The sequence below is a fragment of the Talaromyces atroroseus genome, assembly GCF_001907595.1.
Source record: "Talaromyces atroroseus strain IBT 11181 chromosome Unknown scaffold_0, whole genome shotgun sequence".
NCBI lineage: Eukaryota > Fungi > Ascomycota > Eurotiomycetes > Eurotiales > Trichocomaceae > Talaromyces > Talaromyces atroroseus.
This window is the reverse complement of record NW_017971432.1, coordinates 3049433-3063590: the sequence shown is the minus strand read 5'-3', so window position 1 is coordinate 3063590 and position 14158 is coordinate 3049433. Positions and strand designations below refer to the sequence as shown.

Sequence of the window (14158 nt, the reverse complement as noted above, 5' to 3'; positions counted from 1 at the left end):
AATAATAATCTGGGGGTATGCTATGTCTATAAATACATATAGGCTTAGTTAGTGAGCGTAAATCACCCTCGGTCGCGGATATATCGATATTCCGTGCTTGGCTCGTTGCATGCTACCTGCTGCGCCGTGTGATTTCAAGTTCATCGCACGCGCATCGGCCTTTTTATTTGTCGGTTCTTTTCAACACCTGACTTTTTAGTTGCATAGCTTAGGATCTATCTGCATTTCTGTTACCCGAATCTTCATTGCTATATCTACCACCATGTTGTCCGATTCAAGCGCCCACCACCGCGATTCGGTGAGCTCGAACAACGAGACACCAGCCCATGCAAGCATGGGCGCAGATGCACAAGATAAGCCTCGCCTGACCGATCAGGAGAAGAAAAACAATCATATCGCGTCCGAACAGAAACGTCGTGCGGCGATTCGAGAGGGCTTCGACCGCCTCACCGAGCTGGTGCCTGGCCTGGAGGGACAAGGTCGCAGTGAGAGCGTGGTTCTAAAGAAAACGGTGGACTTTCTGCGCTCGCAGCTCGAAGAAAGGCGCAAACTCGTGGCTGAAATTGAACGGGTTGGAGGACAGGTTGATGATTCATTTCGCCCGCGATGATGATGATGATGATGATGATGATGATGATGATGATGAGTACGGGCAAAGTCACATGTCAATTTCCTGCGGCGGGGTAGATCGAAATGCCACAACTTTGTCCTGCCTGTTGTACCTGCTGGAATGCGCGAAAGCCAAAGAACTGGCAATGGCCTTTACATGAGTTATGCCGCCTTATCTCATAAGCTGTGGTGGCCTTCAGAAAGACTGTATCCTGGCATTGAGGTCTTCCTTGGTCAAATTGTCCGTTCAGTTCTCACCAAATACTCAAGTTCTTCATACTGCGAGACATGTCAAATCCGTCGCCATTTATCCTAAGCTCAGCCAGCCGTTTAAGGTAAGCTTAAATTTGACAAGATATCTTGACTATCCGACTGTGGTCATACTACTACTACCAGCAATGCAAAGAATAGTTAGGTTGACATGGTCCAACATGGCCCTTCACCTAGTTCAGATTATCGAGGAGTGAAACGCGAAACACTCAGAACTTTCGATTCATCACGGAGGATAGTGGATAATATCTAGGAAGCACTACTTCCTGGGCGAGGATCAAAGAAGATTCTAAGGCTGCTTCTATGGGGAACGTGCTATGGCTTGTTTCTTTCGCATAACTAATATTTCTACTAGCGCCTGTACAGGGCGAGATAGCATGGAATGCGTGTGTCCTAAGGATGTTTGACACTACTTATGACTACACGCTTGTTTCAGAAGCCCAACGCAACCTGAGAACCAAGGCTATATAGATTTTGCAATCCTCAACGTTTTCGCCCTAGATGATTTATTTCTAGCCTCAAATGTAATCTGCTTAAACCAAGCGGGCTCTCACGCCGCATCAGTTTTCGCGTATGAATCTGTACCGCAGACATGACTGCCTAGTACTGAGTGAGGTTTTTGTAGCCCTACAAAAGTTGCTGGTTCTTTTCCTGAACTTGAATTTCCTCGACAGGGACATCGATGGGACGACCGGCTGCATCATGCGTCGCATCCCATTCCGCGAGCTCAGCATTAGGAACTTTCTTGAGTCGCTTGCTCTGAGCCCCGTCCTCCAAACTAATGACCTCTTGTCGCAGTGTGTATCCGCTCCACTTCGGGATGAGCCACGCCCAGAGGACGTAGTATATGCCGCACATCGCGAGGCTAGAAGCAGATACATCAGATCACTAGCAGCAGCAGGATGTATGTAGGTAGTTGACTTACATGCCAATGCCTGTTACGGCGTATGTGGCGTACCAGAAACTAACATCACCGGCATCCCGGCCACCAGCGGGAGGATACCACGGCATTACAAGGAGGTAGAGCTGAACTAGCATATTAAAGATAACCACGACGTTCCAAGCCTTGAATTCAGGCTCGGGGAGATTGGCCTTCTTTCGGCGCCAGCGAATAACATAGACACCCACAGCCATTGAAAGGTTGAAGGCGGCACTAGGGATGGTGCTCAGATCATTGACTGCCTCAGGAATCAGGACCGTAGGCTCGTTCATACATAGTTGGGTGGAAAACTCACCGAAAGTAAACGCGTCTCCAGCAGGAACAGCGAGGATCATTAGAATGGTCAGAAACCAAATGACAGCGTACGGTCCCAAGGGAGTCCCAAATGGTTTAGTCGACACCCAGAACTTGGTCCAAGGCAGGACTCCCTGTCGTCCGCATTCCCTGATGCGACGAGACAGGCCAACGATCACGGCTATCATGTTTCCGAATGAAGCCAAGGCAATCAGGAAGTTGAGGCCACGGACTGCAGCGCTATCGCCAAAAACTTTTGAGAAGAATAGGCTTGCTGTAGTGAGGTCGGAATTTTCCAGTTCGTGCTTGGGAACTAAGAAAGAAGGAAAAGATTTAATACAATATGAGCGCAAATATTCTCTCGAAAATGACGGGAGCCCAGCGAACTAACCAGCAGCAAAGAACGCGACGTTTGCGAACATATATAAGACATACACCGCAGTCAGAGCAGCTGTAGCATAAATTTTAAGTGACCTGACGGGATTCTGTCAAGCGAAGTTATCAGTCAGTCGGACATTTCTGCCTGTGTGCGTGAGCGCCACACGGATGGGTTTATCATACCTTGATCTCGTTAGCACAATTGAAGGCATTATAGTAACCCCCATATGAGAAGATGATACGGTACAAGGCAGTAGTCAAGCCGTACGCAGTAGCTGTAGAGCTCCCCGACCACGCATCGTGAAAGTTGGCTGTAGGGTTCTCGACTTTGGTATGGCCGCCCAAAACAACAAATCCCGTGATAATAACAAAAATAATGGTACAGATCTTGACAATGCCCACGGCATTTGAAAACCAGAATGCGTATTTCGTGTTGAACACTAGGACTGTAGCCTCGTCAGTGTCTGCGATTGGGTACATATCGACCAGCTCAACCGAACTTACCCAGGGTAGCCAGACTGTAGCAGGCCAGAGCCGTTCCTTTGATTTGCCAGTTGGTACCGGCATGACCAGAGATGTTGATGAGATATTTGGCCATGACTAGAGTTTTTGGTCGTTAATACCTTGCCTCTATTGAAAGGCCTCGCTCCGGCTCACCTGTAGCATTGGCACTTCCAAACGAAAGAATAACACTCTGGACCGCAAAGGTGGTTGGAAAAAGCCACATTGGATGAGGGTATGTTTGTTCAAGGAACACAACTTCTGAACCGGATCGACTGGGAAAGTATGCTGTGTATTCGAGATAGACAGATCCAGAGGCGAGACACATCTAAGATGATTAGTTGGTGCTGTTCTTCCTGTCAGAGGCCAGACATACTAGATAGCCAATGGTCCAATAAACAAAACTGACACCAACTGAGCCAGTGCCGGATAGAATCGACGATGCTGATCATGCAAGGATATTAGTTGGCATATCCCGGTACGAGCTCAGTGTATGAACAACTCACGCGTAGAGTAGATACCAGCGCCAATCATCATGGTGATGTTCAGCAAGGTGATTGTGGCAGGACCGACGGAATATCCCAAGGGAGACTTGTGCTCGATTGGAGCACCAGAGGCGTCTTGGTATGTAGGCGGAGCATCGTTGCCTCCTGTTTCGCCGATATACCTCACATCCCCATGATCTACCTGTGCTTCAACCACAGTGCCAGCGCGCTCGCTGAATGGCTTTCTCCACGACATTGTGATTAGTTGTTGTCAAGAAACAAGCAAGATGCCGTTGGCCAAGTCCTTTGAAAAAGAGTCGCACGAGCCATCTTTATACCACACTGGTTCTTCTCTTTTTCTACCCACGCTACGTTGCTCTCGTCCAGAACGCTTGGAGTCGCCGTGGAGGCTAGCTAGCGATTTCAACATCGGAGGGGCGAATGGTACAACAACCGCAGTCCCCAGTCATGATTCGCGTGCCTAGAAGCGGCGTGTGTAAAGTATTCTATTTAGCGACTCCACAGTCTGAATTTAACTGCCGTCAAGCCCATAGTACGTATCGTAGTAGCCTGATTTGGGAGATCGGGTACTAGGGAAAAAGGCCTAACAAGAGAAGACGATGAGCAAAAGAAAATGCGTGACGCTGAATGGCATGAGAGCAGGGATGCGATTGCGCGAGTCTCGTCCTCAAAAAGCAGCATGGGGGCGCCGTCACGCAATCGTCTGAACAGTCACAAAAGTGTAATTCCTGCTATCGACAACAATAAAGCTGCTCTTATTTCCAAAAGCAAAGTATCGAAATCTCTCGACAAAGCTATTTAGACGAAGATTGTAGCATGTACAACGCCGTTCCCCAGACCCGTACGGAGTAGTCCACAGTTGTGAATCCTATAAAAGTAGCGTGTTATAGAGTTCTTTCGTGCTGGGCCGATCTAATTAAGCGATTCTTAGTTTTCCAAGCTTGAGCTTTCCTTTCATAGGCAGACTAGTTTTATAGCCATAAGATCTGCATGGGTCACATGCACGCATAGCCCTAACCTTCGTTTACAGGCTGTCAGCTAGACGGGTTGTCCATTCGCAAAGTTGGGAATTCTTTTGAATTGTTGATCATTATGTAAGATTTATATGAGGGTATAACAGAGTTTGTTTCAAGAATCATTTTAGTCCAGTGCAGCAACAGCAACAGCAACACCCAAGCCCCAGCCAATTATGATATCGCTCAAAAGCACAAATAGGCACACAGAGAGAGGAAGAAGAAGAAGAAGAAGAAGAACAAGAGGAAATGACTAGGCGAGAGATGAATGAAATAATGGCATGATAATCAACAAGTTTATCGCGCACGACGCTCATTGATCTCGTGAATGATCCACGTAATCAATCTCTGGATGGGACCGCCCTTGTACGGATATTTCTCGTACTGAGTAGAAGGCGGCGCATAATTGCCATTTTGCAGTCGTTGGCCCTGAGCGCTCTCAAGTTCGATGTCAGCAGCTCCGAAACTCTCCTTGGGCTGGTCGGGTATAGGCTGTGCTCTGATATCCAGAGTCAACCCAGTCAACACCATGACGTAGACGATAACGATCTCTTCCAGAATGTCCATGACTAGGAAAACGGTGGTGTTGCCGGTGAACATGTTGAACGTCGCGGTATGTTTGAATATGGCGAGAGCCGAGTAGACTAGGCGAACGGTAAGGAATGGCATGCTGAACGTCGCGGCCAACACCAGACGGTGTTCTCCCTTCTCAATGCTTCTGTACTGGGCCCAGATTAAGAAGGTTACAGCCACTACAATGGCCCATCCGACTAGGTATAGGATCATGCCGGCTTTGGTCAGTTTGCTGGTGAGGCCGGCTTCCAGGGATGATGATGTGGTCATGCCGACGATGGATAGAATCATGCCGATAAAAGAGGGCAGTCCGGCGATGCGAAATATTGCTGACCAGTATCCGGAACCAGCGTTGCGTTGGATTGAATCGTTTCTGTGGGATCGTGTTAGCTTGTCTATTCCCCGTTCCCAGATAAAGATAGACATTGAAAGGCAGTAGCACGTACACTCTCGATAGGGCAGCCAAGACGCCTAGAGTCAGAGGTGCCAATCCAACGGAGTTGCATACACCGTAGGCAATGTAAAGATTCTCGTTGTCCGGGTCATTGATTGTGCCCAGATAACAGCCATTGCCCACCAGTCTGGCCAGCGAGAACAAGATGTAAAAGTACCATCCAGCACGGCGGTTGAAGCCATGACGCCAGGCCACGACCAGAGACATGACCAAGGTGGGTATGTAGACGATCAGCTCCAGGATGGAGAGACCCTGCCGGTATGTTACAGCCATGGTGGTTGCAAGTGTATAGAGTGCTAACGAAGTGCGAACTGCGAACTGAGGACGACGAGTTGTCTAAGAATGCTGTTCTGGACAGATGATTCAATTATCTTCCTCATTTCTGCTCGGGGATGCAGGCCAGGTATTTATGCCTCGAGGTTATGCTCTCCCCATGATTCTTGAGTGAAGCCGCAACCATTCCCAAAAGGGAGCGGATCGCGAGCAGATCGATTTTATGCTGGTACTGATAAGCTCATAGTCAGAACCTTACTTCACAAAAAAAAAACCCTTCACAGAGCCAGGTCCAAGGCAGCCAGGATCTGCGTGCGCTCATTGGCCAATACATATCGCGCTCGCAGTGAGCACCGTATTGGGCTTAGCCTCAGGCTCCCGAATTAAGCTCAGGCTCAACATCAGCCATTTTTCCTGGCAGTCCGAGACTCTGGTCTGACTTCGATATTACAACCGCTTCGGTCATAGCATAGGCCTAGGCATATATGCTAACATAGGCATAGGGCGTTCTCGGCCAGATATTTGATTCGATTCCATGTGCTACCACGCCCGAGAATGAGATACAGCCTCGCTCAGCCCCAACCGAACGCCTCTCTGATTCTTTGATCTTCAACTAGGCGCCACCATTCTGAACAGATCGATTGTACTGTACTGTATATAGGACATCGAAGACGCCTTTTCTTTGAGCCAGCTCACAGCATCTCATCCTGCTCCATGGTCTACTGTTGCAAGCCAAGCAGAGGCTGCGGTGCGTGCCGTGCCCGCAAAGTCAAGGTGAGACTCTGGTTTATTTATTTATTTGACTGCGTCTATTGCGTAAGAAATCGTCGATTACACCAAGATTTATTTAACCAAACAGTCGACGCTCGTGTTGTGAACTTCTGACTTCGCAGCTCGCAATACTAACCCGTTTTGGGCAACAGTGCGACCAAGCCACGCCGGCCTGCAAGCGCTGCCTTAAGTCCAACCGCATCTGCCCTGGCTATCGCGACCAATTGTCGCTGCTGTTCCGCGACGAGAGTAGTGCTGTCGCCCAGAAAGCGAAATCTGCTGCTGCTCATCGCGACAAGAAGAATAGCAATCATTATGTTCCACATTCCCCGGGCCCATCGTCGTCAGCCAGCACCAGGTCAGACGCAGGCACCGAATTTGACCTGAATACACAGACGGCAAGTCTACATTCAATCTCGCCCTCCGACGATGCACATTATGGATTCGGCGACGACGGTGATGATGATGATGATGATGATGATGATGATGCGCAATACGCTTCTCTCAATCTCGTGCCATTGGTGTCATTGTCTGTAGATCGCAGACAACAGGCCATCTGCTTTTGTCTCAGCAACTTTGCATGGCTGAATAGTAGCATACATGGGTTCAATATCGACGCCGATGTCTCTCCCACGGCTTCTATGGCTGAAAAGGCCATGATGAAGGGAATCGTGTCGGTGGGCATGGCCAATATCTCTAGACGGGGGCCTTCCTCTCAGTCCTTGAAACTGCGAGCGCAACGCGAGTACTCCAACGCATTGAAGTTGACGAATGCGGCTATTTCTCATCCAGAGCAGGCAACCGATGATGCCACACTTACTGCGGTTCTGTGCATGTCACTGTTCGAGGTGTGTATCTTGTCGCCGGTCGTCTTTGCTAGCCCTATTCTGACAGTCGAGTCATGTTCTAGATTGTGACGAGCAGAAAGCCAGAGAGAATAGATGCTTTTGTCGAACATACAAAGGGGGCAGTTGCCCTACTCCAGCTTCGCGGCGAGGCGCAGCTTGTTCGGAGCCAAGGTTTAGAGATGTTTCAATTTTTGCGAAATGAGATAGTAGGTAACACCCCCATCTTGTTTCTCAGTACCGTATTTACAATGTAAAAGCAATTGCTCACGCGTACCAAAAGATTGTCAGCTGCCTCATGAATTATCATCGGATTCCCCCAGCGTTACTTCTTCTGTCCGAGAAAGCCACCATGTTACCCAACGCGCCGTATATGGCTAAAATATCACATCTATTGTGCGTTATCATGGCCCGGATAAGCGAAATCCGCATCGAAGATCTCCGATCGCAGCGCCCAAGTCTTGATACCAGCATCTTAACCCGTGCGTTTGCTGTGGACTCGCAAATCGAAACAATGATGGAATTATCGCCATCGCAAATCCTGCCTCAGATATACACTAGCGCCCCCGGACAATTCTTTGGAAACGCAGAATATATTGCCCCCTTTGAAGGGGTGTATCATACGTACGAATCATTCTCTAGCGCGATGGCAGCGAACCATTTCCGCTATTCCCGGCTTTTGATTCTCGAGGTGATCTTCAACCGCTATCAACGAATGGCTAGCCACCGCGATTTTATCCCGTCGCCGGAATTCAAGGACCATTGCTATTGGCTTCGTGATCTAGCGCGAGCGCTGGCTCGGGATATATGCGCTACAGTGCCGTTTTTCTGTGGGTTTATCGATGCATCCAACCCCAACCTCAACGGGCAGAAGCTTGTCAGCACCGCGGGCGGAATGGCTCTTCTCTTCCCCTTGTATGTCGCAGCGAGTGTTGATGGTTACGGTTCTGCCCGTAGTCATTGGATCGCGCGTTGCTTTAATCTGATTGGCAGAGAGATGGGGATCGATCAAGCCCTGGCTCTGATGGAGATCCTCCCTGTAGAACACGGCATGACCGGGTTTATTGATTCTTTGTAGACTGGGATGGAAGTAATTTTTTTTTTTTTTATAATCGCACATATTACAAATACCATTAATGATTGGGGGTACATCAATTCAAAGCCGCATTCGATCTAAGCCTCGAAACTGCCTCCGGTACAGCCATGAGCCTCTTGCATTGTGGAGGTATGTATAAGAATACATAGGCCAGGCCACAGTCCTACCAAACTCGTAGTTGTTTTCGGAGTGCATAGCCGAGCACGTGCGGCCATGAGGCCGCACAAGGCTGACTAGCACTGCCTGAGGCACCTTCCGGCAAGAAGCAATTTGTCTTTACTAACAGTCCACAATTAATGGCAAACTCCGCCATATTACTGTATTAGGTTATGCATCGCCCCAAGTAAATTACCTTCGGAGCCATTCGAGGACTAGGGAAGAATCAATAAATTAATCCAGCCTCTGAAGATGAGGCTCGTATCACAAAGGCAAATTTGGACCTTGCAACATTGCGGCGATGTGATCCAAATAGGAATGCCCTCAACCACTTTTGCAACGGCAATCAATGCCCCTAAGGCGGAATCAGTTGTTTTCACCAGTGTTTGAGTGTGGAGCGTCCTTGTCCATCGGGGTATATAAGAGAGGAGGAGTCGAGACAACATGTAGACAATTACCTCAAACGGGGTGTGAATCAGGTTGTTTGACAAAGAGCCAATACATATTTCTGTGCACCAAACAACAAACACCAAAGCACGCAAAGAAAGACTCCTTCCGTCTCGCTCATATTCCTATCCATCATGCCTCTCCTCGGCAGCACCAGATTGTCGTCCGCAAATTCCTTCCTCTTCAGGTCGTCCTCCAAGCGAGACTCCAGCATGGGCTCAGCACAGAGTTCGAACAAGCACGGTAGAAGGAGTTTCTACCTCAACTCACCAAGCACGGGCAACTTCGACACCAGCCGCAGCCGCAGCCGCAATTACGCCGGGTTGAAGTCTAACGACCCTTGGGGGCCCCCTCCGTATACCCCAGAACCAGACCCAGTCCAGCCGTTCAGCCCCGAAGATATCCAGGCTTCTTCTTCCTCTTCTTCTTATTCTTCTCCATTTGTGCAAACCAACGCTGAAGACTCTGAATATGCTTTCCTGGCGAACTTCGACACCATTTTCTTGGTAGACGATAGCGGCAGCATGGCCGACAGATACTGGAGAGAAGCAGAAGAGGCCATTGCCATGATCACTCCAATCTGTACACAGCACGACCCGGATGGCATCGACCTCTACTTCCTGAACAACTCGAACAATGCCCAGCGAGGCGGTGGGTACACCAATATCATCTCCCCCAGCGCCGTTCAGGATATCTTTCGACGCGTTCGACCGTACGGCATGACCCCCGTGGGCCAGCGTCTGAGTCAGATTCTGTTCCCGTATCTGCGCCGAGTAGAGAAAATGGCAGCCAACACGGATGATTACGGGCAGTTGAAGAACGCAGCGTATGCAGTGCGTCCCATCAATATCATTGTCATCACGGACGGGGTGTTTAGCGATGATGCAGAGAGCGTGATTCTCAATGCGGCGCGCACTCTAGACCGATGCCAGACGATCCCCTGGCAAGTGGGCATCCAGTTCTTCCAGATTGGCTCGGATAAGGCAGCCCAACGGCATCTGGAGCAGTTGGACGATGAGCTGTGCAAGGCAGTGAAGAATGACCATGTGCGCGATATTGTCGATACGGTACCGTGGAAGGGCCAGTCGGGCCGGACGCTTTCCGGGGATGGGGTTCTAAAGGTTGTGCTGGGGGCGGTCAATAAGAAGCTGGACCGGCAGAAAGTTTAGTAGTCTGCCTTTTTTTTCTTTCTTTTTTCTTTTTTTTACAAGGCAGCGATTCTATTCATGCTTAGTCCTAATCTCTAGTTTTCACTACAAGATCAATTCAGCTCATTCTACTCTCCATACAAGTGCCTAGACAGTCATGATGAAAGCATTGCCATGGCCATCCTCGGAGACAATCACTGAAACACTCCTGCATGACGCAAGTCTCCCATGCAAGGGGCAGTCCAAAGTGGGCCGGCGGCTAATCCGGAAGATGGCAAGCATGATTGGCTGACGACAGTGGGGAACACTATGTTTAGACTTTAGCCTGCCAGATGGCGATGCGTACTATTTGTCTAGCGGGAGGAAGCGGACGTTTCTTCAATCCGACTGATCATATTGACATATTCATGAGTTTATGATAATGCAACAGACCAGACAGAGGCAAGCATGATGTACGGAGCGTTCTGTGAGGGGTGCAAGTGCGCCTTGCAGGCTTGCAGGCTTGCTGACAACCAATCAGACGGGACACTGGTATTTACTCTGGCGACCCCTGTGAATAGATTATAGCCGTCAAATTCCTGAATGAACTAGCTTGGCGGGCGCTGATTGGCTGCCGGACACGCATCAGATCGGACTAGAAAAGAAGGCCACCCCGTGCTCCAAGCGTTGGCCTGTCTCCATTTTATTTTTGTTTTTTTTCTACACGTCACGCACGTCCTCCGTACTCGCAGAAAGCACAATGCCCTTGTCTATTTGCGAGAGCATGGCAGTCTCACCTCTAGGCGGCACACTTGAGACTACTGCGTGATTGTGATTATCGTAGTAAGAATACGTGGTCATGACTGACTAGTAATGCCTAGAATAGACTGCTTCAGACAAGCGCCCACAAAGCCCAGCAACGCGCCGTGATTGGCCTGTTCCTACGTGGGCGGGGCCCTAAGCGCCCAGTCTACAACGAGTTTAGCGAAATTGCTTCATCGTTCATCGCGCGCTTCTGGCATCTGATTGGCCCTCGTGTTCCAACCTCGAAAAGCGCCTTCACCTCCCCTCGTCCTCGTCCTCCTCTCCTCCTGCTCTGTCCCCGGCAAGGGCATGCAGTCCCAGGATTACGCCTCTGTTTCATCGCCAACCCCCTCCTCTGCTCCGTCATCCGTTTCTGACTCTCCACTCAATGGATGATGCCCCGGTTCCGTCCAATTGACTGATCCATTGGATCGAGGGTCTTCACCAAGAATAGAAACGCTGAAACGCCAGCGACAATCCGAAACAGGCGCAACAGCTCAGCTATATATACAGGATACAAGCCTTGCTCTGCCTGCTCTCTGCCTTGACACATCCAAGCCACTGCTTCGTTTCTTCGTTTTCTGCCTTTGCGTTGCTTGTATTTCTAGCAGTCGTTCTTTCATTCCTTCCTTCTATTACCTTCAATATTTTTTTGGTCGTTCGCTCAAAAGCACATCATACATATCATCCTGCGCAGTGTATATATACGCCCATTGTACTGTACATTCTCTTCGGTCTTGTTTTCTTCCTGGATTTAGACGCAGAACATGTCGTCCACCACTTTAATCACATTCCTTGTGTGAGTATGCCTGTGACATCTCGATATGAAACGAGGAGACTGATCGCAACAGGCGTGCTCCGTCCAATGTCAGATCAGTTGACTTGGTGGGATCATGGGACAATTTTTCCCGCCCATATGCAATGGAACGGGACAGGCGTATGGGTGCTGGCCACTGGCGAGGTTGTCATACATTTACCGATATTGTGCGCGACGGAACATCTCCGAGTCAATCCCCCGGCCGGTCCGGAGGATTGAAAATGGGAGGCACTTATTGGTACTATGTAAGTGAACCCTGATCTTCATGATCTTCCCGCGGCAACGCTAATATCTAGTTCGCTTCGATCAGTACCGTTTGGATGGAGACGCTGAGTTTTATAATGAGGTCGAGCCCGTCACTTCTCTCTGTCCGCTCTTACCAGGCCAGCCCGTCAATGTCCTGAACGTCCCGATCATTCTGCCTGATACCGATCACTTGCATCGCCGTGACAATAGCATAAGCTCAGTCAAGTCGGATCAGCGGACAATGGATCCCAAGGACAAATTCATGAACCCACGAACTCCCCCCAAGCCGAGGCCCGGCCTTCCGCGCTTGAAAACGTCTCCCGAGTTTTACCAGCAAGCAGCACCGTCGTCATCGTCTTTCTTTAATCTTTCCAACTCAAATGACAATCGGTCACCTATGTCCCAGCCAGCTAGTTCAACTCACAGCCCCATGTTCCGCCTTGCGCCTAAAGTCAAGGTTGCCAGGTCTGTGTCCCCCCCTCGGTCGAGAGGGCTGCGGGCCGCATTCTTGAACATTGCTGGTACTCGATCGCCCGGTGTTGATCACAGTGATGATTACATCAACAATTATAATAATAACGCCTACCATGATCCTCAACCGGTTGTCAGGACGGAGCGATCCAATTCGCCCATGCGACCACCTGTTCCGATTTCGATTCCCAGCTCCAATAATAGCTCGAAAGTGGCATCACCAATGGGTAGTCCAATTGAGCTCGATGGGATGGAAACCAGAAAACTACCATTCCGCCACCCACAGGTCGATCATGAACAAACCCGTGGGCCACCCTCAATCCGGGTACGTCGCGCTTCAAAGTCCAGCCGGGATAACACGCCTCTCCCGGAGCTTTCACTGCTCGGTTCTTCTTCTTCTCCGTCCTCAACCAAGACGGAGCTGTCTGGCTTCTCACGCCCTCCCCGACTCGAAACTCTTGAAGAGGCACTGTCTCAGCGGACTACACCGATGGTACTGGATCCGCAAAAGCTTTCGACTACGCCAAGTCCAATATCCACACCGGTGCTTTTCCACTTGCGGGAGAAGCGACTTCCGACACTACCGAACTCTCCTTCTTCGGTAATGGACGCCGAACTACGCGCTATTGATGCGCAATACAGACCGATTGACATGGAGCTGCTGCGCAGCCACTTCTCAGACGACACCTCTGGGATTGCGTCGACTCTTTACAACTCTGAGTCGCAATCTCCACAGGAGAAGAGCCGCTTCTCAGAATGGAGCACCGACACTGAACTCGTTTCTCCGGCATCTATGACTTCCAGCTCCACCTTCAATGCCGATCATCTTTCTCACTCTTCGCCGTTACTCAACCACAGTCATCACACTGCCAACAACGATAATACCGGCAATGCCGAGTATGATCGTGCTCTCGAAGCTCCCCTCCCGTCTATCTCGGTCAGCGGCCCAACCACTCCAGTCCTCAGCAGCGAACCAGAAATCATTCTCTCTCCTATCGAGCTAACCTCGGATTCTCCTTTACTACCATCAACTGCTGCCGTTACTAGCCCCATAGACCTTGAATTTTCCTCCATCAATTTTGAAGAGTGCGATTACGACAATAGGACCGATTCGTTTCACGTATCAGATCCTAAACGTCAGGGAGCAATTCTGCCTTTTCTCCGAGTTGTTACTCCGCTGTCTGTATCTGCTCATCAGACGGAGCATCAGTTGAAGCGGTCCTCGGAGGATTACACTGTGCAGTCGGCAGCTATGAAAGAGTTGATGGAAGAGATTGGGTATTTGGGGGATATGATTTCGTCTGGATTATGATTCTCTCTTCACCCCCCCCCCCTTCTTTTTCCGAAGATGTACATTTCACATTTCATTCTTCCATCATTGCATTCAAGGCGTTTTTCTTTCTATTTTGCTGATATATATTCAGACCTGTTCCACAACATTATGCGACGTCACCAAGCTAAGCCCTAATTCATCGTTTGTTTTATGCGATAGACTACATGTATATCATGCCATATGTCGCGTCACTTATGCATTGTATCTAGATACTAGATAGGGCTATAGATACTG

The 14158-nt window shown here is 49.6% G+C and overlaps 6 protein-coding genes across 6 annotated transcripts, besides 2 other annotated features; 4 read left to right on the top strand and 2 right to left on the bottom strand.

The window, feature by feature from the left end:
• Nucleotides 1–262: 262 nt before the first annotated feature.
• UA08_01056 (hypothetical protein) lies at nucleotides 263–610 on the top strand (the record flags this gene model as incomplete). The annotated part of the gene is made up of 1 exon (XM_020259801.1): nucleotides 263–610. The coding sequence occupies one exon, from the start codon at nucleotides 263–265 to the stop codon at nucleotides 608–610; it is 348 nt and encodes a 115-aa protein (XP_020124808.1).
• Nucleotides 606–646: a repeat region (Identified by RepeatMasker using a combination of RepBase library and repeat library created with RepeatScout).
• Nucleotides 647–1506: 860 nt separating this feature from the next.
• On the bottom strand, nucleotides 1507–3733 carry UA08_01055 (hypothetical protein; the record flags this gene model as incomplete). Its single annotated transcript, XM_020259800.1, has 8 exons — nucleotides 1507–1744; nucleotides 1805–2426; nucleotides 2505–2598; nucleotides 2675–2955; nucleotides 2996–3091; nucleotides 3149–3320; nucleotides 3369–3436; nucleotides 3499–3733. The coding sequence occupies 8 exons, from the start codon at nucleotides 3731–3733 to the stop codon at nucleotides 1507–1509; spliced, it is 1806 nt and encodes a 601-aa protein (XP_020124805.1).
• Nucleotides 3734–4808: 1075 nt separating this feature from the next.
• UA08_01054 (hypothetical protein) lies at nucleotides 4809–5811 on the bottom strand (the record flags this gene model as incomplete). The annotated part of the gene is made up of 2 exons (XM_020259799.1): nucleotides 4809–5457; nucleotides 5531–5811. 2 exons carry the CDS (start codon nucleotides 5809–5811, stop codon nucleotides 4809–4811), a joined length of 930 nt encoding a protein of 309 aa, XP_020124806.1.
• Nucleotides 5812–6525: 714 nt separating this feature from the next.
• Nucleotides 6526–8505, top strand: UA08_01053 (hypothetical protein; the record flags this gene model as incomplete). The annotated part of the gene is made up of 4 exons (XM_020259798.1): nucleotides 6526–6585; nucleotides 6705–7430; nucleotides 7493–7636; nucleotides 7666–8505. 4 exons carry the CDS (start codon nucleotides 6526–6528, stop codon nucleotides 8503–8505), a joined length of 1770 nt encoding a protein of 589 aa, XP_020124803.1.
• Nucleotides 7032–7071: a repeat region (Identified by RepeatMasker using a combination of RepBase library and repeat library created with RepeatScout).
• A 755-nt stretch (nucleotides 8506–9260) lies between the features above and the next one.
• Nucleotides 9261–10295, top strand: UA08_01052 (hypothetical protein; the record flags this gene model as incomplete). The annotated part of the gene is made up of 1 exon (XM_020259797.1): nucleotides 9261–10295. One exon carries the CDS (start codon nucleotides 9261–9263, stop codon nucleotides 10293–10295), a length of 1035 nt encoding a protein of 344 aa, XP_020124804.1.
• A 1529-nt stretch (nucleotides 10296–11824) lies between these two features.
• Nucleotides 11825–13903, top strand: UA08_01051 (hypothetical protein; the record flags this gene model as incomplete). Its single annotated transcript, XM_020259796.1, has 3 exons — nucleotides 11825–11856; nucleotides 11909–12119; nucleotides 12185–13903. 3 exons carry the CDS (start codon nucleotides 11825–11827, stop codon nucleotides 13901–13903), a joined length of 1962 nt encoding a protein of 653 aa, XP_020124801.1.
• Nucleotides 13904–14158: the final 255 nt, after the last annotated feature.